At 31.8% G+C, this 3,351-nt stretch overlaps 1 protein-coding gene across 1 annotated transcript; it reads right to left on the bottom strand.

Annotated features, from left to right (window-relative positions):
- Window positions 1-578: 578 nt before the first annotated feature.
- On the bottom strand, window positions 579-2,304 carry LOC114175899 (putative UDP-glucosyl transferase 73B6). The gene has a single exon (XM_028060746.2). The coding sequence runs from the start codon at window positions 2,212-2,214 to the stop codon at window positions 781-783; it is 1,434 nt and encodes a 477-aa protein (XP_027916547.1). The 5' UTR covers window positions 2,215-2,304; the 3' UTR covers window positions 579-780.
- Window positions 2,305-3,351: the final 1,047 nt, after the last annotated feature.

Genomic DNA, 3,351 nt, shown 5'->3' with positions numbered 1-3,351 from the left:
GGTTACATCAACAATTTCACCTTACTTAGAAATAGAAATAATTAATAACATTTTAAAGATACATCTTTTTTCATTTCTTTTTGAGATACAATTTAAAAAAAAAATGATGAGAATCTAAATTTTAAATGAGACAATGTCTTAAAATCAGGGATTCATTCTTATTTTTGTTTGCGAATTGAGAGATGTAGCAAAGGAAGCGAAAAGAATGAAAAAAAAGGAAGAAGAATGTAATTGTTTGAATGAAGAGAAAAGGTATAAAAAATAAATAAATTTTCTTAAAAATTTAAGAAAAATTTTAAAATTTGTAGGAAATTTGATTGATATAATAATTATTTAAAAATGTAAAAGGATATTATAAATTAATTTTAACTGAATTTATATTTAATAAATTAATAATAATAACAGTTAGTTATGTAAAAAATATAATATACATATATAACAAATATTTTTAAATTAAAATTATAGCAAAGTATAATGATATTAATTCAATATATTTTAAATTAAAATCGCACCAAAATAACATGTTCAATTTTAATAAAAGTTTTGTAAAAATAATATAACTTTAAAATCGCACATGCTTTAGTTCAATTTTAATATGATATTTTTTTATCTAAAAATAAGATAACTTTAACTTCAAATGTTATCAAGTAACACCTTAACACAACTTCTTCATAACTTCGACGACTAACTTATATCTTACTTAAAAAAAAGAAGAAGAATACTGTACTTTAATAGAAAATCTAACTTATATCTTCAATGCATCGTGCACGGACCGGTAAGTCAGAAAGTTATTGAACTTAACTCTTCAATTAAAGCTATCAAATCAGAGTGAGAAGATCCTCCTTCTTCCATCGCCCGCCTAGCCAGCTTCGAAAGCTCCATTGCGCTGTTCCTCATTACAATGGCTTCTCCCCCGTTCATTATCCTCTTCACTGCCTTCTCCACCGCATCCCATGAAACACTGTCTCCTTCTAATCCAATCCACTTTTTGGCACCAACGGGTACCCCAATTTTAAGGACTTCCGTCACCAACTTCTCATTGAAAAATTGATCGGCAAAAATCGGCCACGTTATCATGGGAACCCCAGCAGTCACTGATTCCAAGGTTGAATTCCATCCACAATGGGTCACAAATGCCCCAATTGCATTGTGTTCAAGAATTAGCACTTGAGGTGCCCACCCTCTTATGATTACTCCCTTCCCTTCCATCCTTCTCTCAAATCCATCAGGTAGCCATTCAACTCCATCTTCTTTGCTTTTCCTCACCACCCACATGAATGGTTGCCCTGAAGCCTCCAGACCAATAGCAATCTCTCTAAGTCGAGAATCAGGTAACCGTGTTGTACTTCCAAAGCACACGTAAACAACTGAGTTGGGTTTCTTTGTGTCAAGCCATTTTAGACACTCGTGCTCATGCACAGACGCATCCTTTCCTCTATGTGCCTTTTCTTCGATGTCCCTGTTGCAAAGTGATAAGGGACCAATATGCCATGCTTTTCTTCCAAGAACCTTGCTGTAAAGATCCGCATAGTCCTTCTCCAGTGCGTAGAAGGTATTAACAACAATCCCATAGCTTCTCAACTCTGATTCCTTTGCTTCCTTCAACAAGTTGTTCATGTCCGTTCCCGTGCCATAAGATGCCAACGACGTCCTTGCTATTTTAATCTCACCCGGAAGATTAGGAATGGTGACTGACTCAGAATCGGAAGAAACATCGTTGTTAGGGTCCATAAACCGCATACACGTTGTAGCACAGAGTGAGAAGAGACTAGTTCCATGGAAGACGAGCCTAGGAATTCCAAATTTGGCGGCAGAATCAGTTGCCCATGGGAAGAACATATCAGCAACAACGCAATTCGGACGTTGTTTGAGCAATAGTTGTTCAAGTGGCTCTTGCAGCAAAGAGATGGCCATGAAGAAAGGTTCAATCATACATGGGTTAGTGATTGAATCAGTAGTTTCAAGGCCATCAGGTAAACCAACCTCTGCAGAAGAGAAGTTGATGGTTTGGATCTGGATCTGGTTGTTGTTAGTTTTGGCTTTTCCAATGGCTTTGGAGATAAAAGGTGCGTTGCCTGGTGTGGTGATAATGGTGGCCTTCACACCCTTTTCTGCAAATAATTTAGCCATGTCAACTGTTGGTATTATATGACCATAAGCCAAGAACGGGAAGAAGAAAATGTGCAGAGTATGATGTTCATCACTGCTACCCATTTTTCTCTTTACTGAGTGAGTATGTCAATGTAAACTTTATCCTCAAGGCCTTTCTATATATATTCAGACTATCCGACACCTTAATAAAGATAAAGTGGAGATAAATATATATTCAGAGCATCTGGCACCTTATAATAAAGATACGGCAGCGAAGAACATTTAATCTACTTGCCAACAGTGTCAGATATACATCCATAAAGATATTATTTTTAAAAAAAACACCTTAATTTTCTTTTAAATAAATAATATTTTAATTACTCGTATGGTACTCACTTTGATATAGGTGTGTCAATTTGGTATTAGCTTTTAAAAAAGTGTCAATTGCATCCCAACTTTAGAAAAAATGTTTCAATTAGGTCCATTTCAAACGGAATTGACTAACGTCGTTAGTCAACGTGCCACGTGTCAGTCTGTGGTTTTTCTGATTTTTTTTAGTTTTTTTTTAATATTTTTTAATTTTTTGAAAAAGAAAATAGAAATGTCACGTGTCAAGTCCCTGTGTGTGACACGTGGCATTGTTAGTGTCACGTGACATTACAATGTCACGTGTCAGTGTCACTATCAGATGTCATTGTGTTGATTTCGATTTAGTCCCCATATATGTCTTTTTGTTTCAATTTAGTACCTACTCATGTGTATCTAATTCAATCTTGACCTAATTTTTTTTAATAATTAAAATCCATTTTTTATAAAATTAAAAGTAAATAAGTATAATTTTTTTACAAAAATTAAGTATTTGATATTTATATTAAAATTTATTGGTAAAAGTCATTTTATTAAGTCATTTTTAATAAAAAAAATTAGTATAACATTCAGACAAATATAAATTTTGGTTTAAAATTAGTATTAGACAATATTGTTCTATTTTGAAAAAAAATAATAATTAACAAAACATGAGTACTTAATAAAAAAGTAATTAATAAAGTAATATGTTAAAAAGTCATTTTTAATAAAAAAATATTAGTAAAGCATTTTATACAAATAATAAATTTAGTCTAAAAATATTAGTAAAACAATATAAATATTAGTACTTAATTTTGCAAAAATATATATATACTTAATTAGTTTTAATCTTAAAAAAAATGGATTACAAAAATATTTTTCTTATTAAAAAATTGGGACAAAATTGAATCAGAT

The sequence above is a fragment of the Vigna unguiculata genome, chromosome 3 (assembly GCF_037176805.1).
Source record: "Vigna unguiculata cultivar grain cowpea cultivar isolate G323 ecotype 2 chromosome 3, ASM3717680v1, whole genome shotgun sequence".
NCBI classification, from domain to species: Eukaryota; Viridiplantae; Streptophyta; class Magnoliopsida; order Fabales; family Fabaceae; genus Vigna; species Vigna unguiculata.
Note: the sequence above shows the minus strand (reverse complement) of the source record. Positions and strands in the feature narration are given on the sequence as shown.

Excerpts from the sequence above, each read along its gene's own strand:
- LOC114175899 (XM_028060746.2), bottom strand. The coding sequence starts at position 2,214 with ATGGGTAGCAGTGATGAACATCATACTCTGCACATTTTCTTCTTCCCG.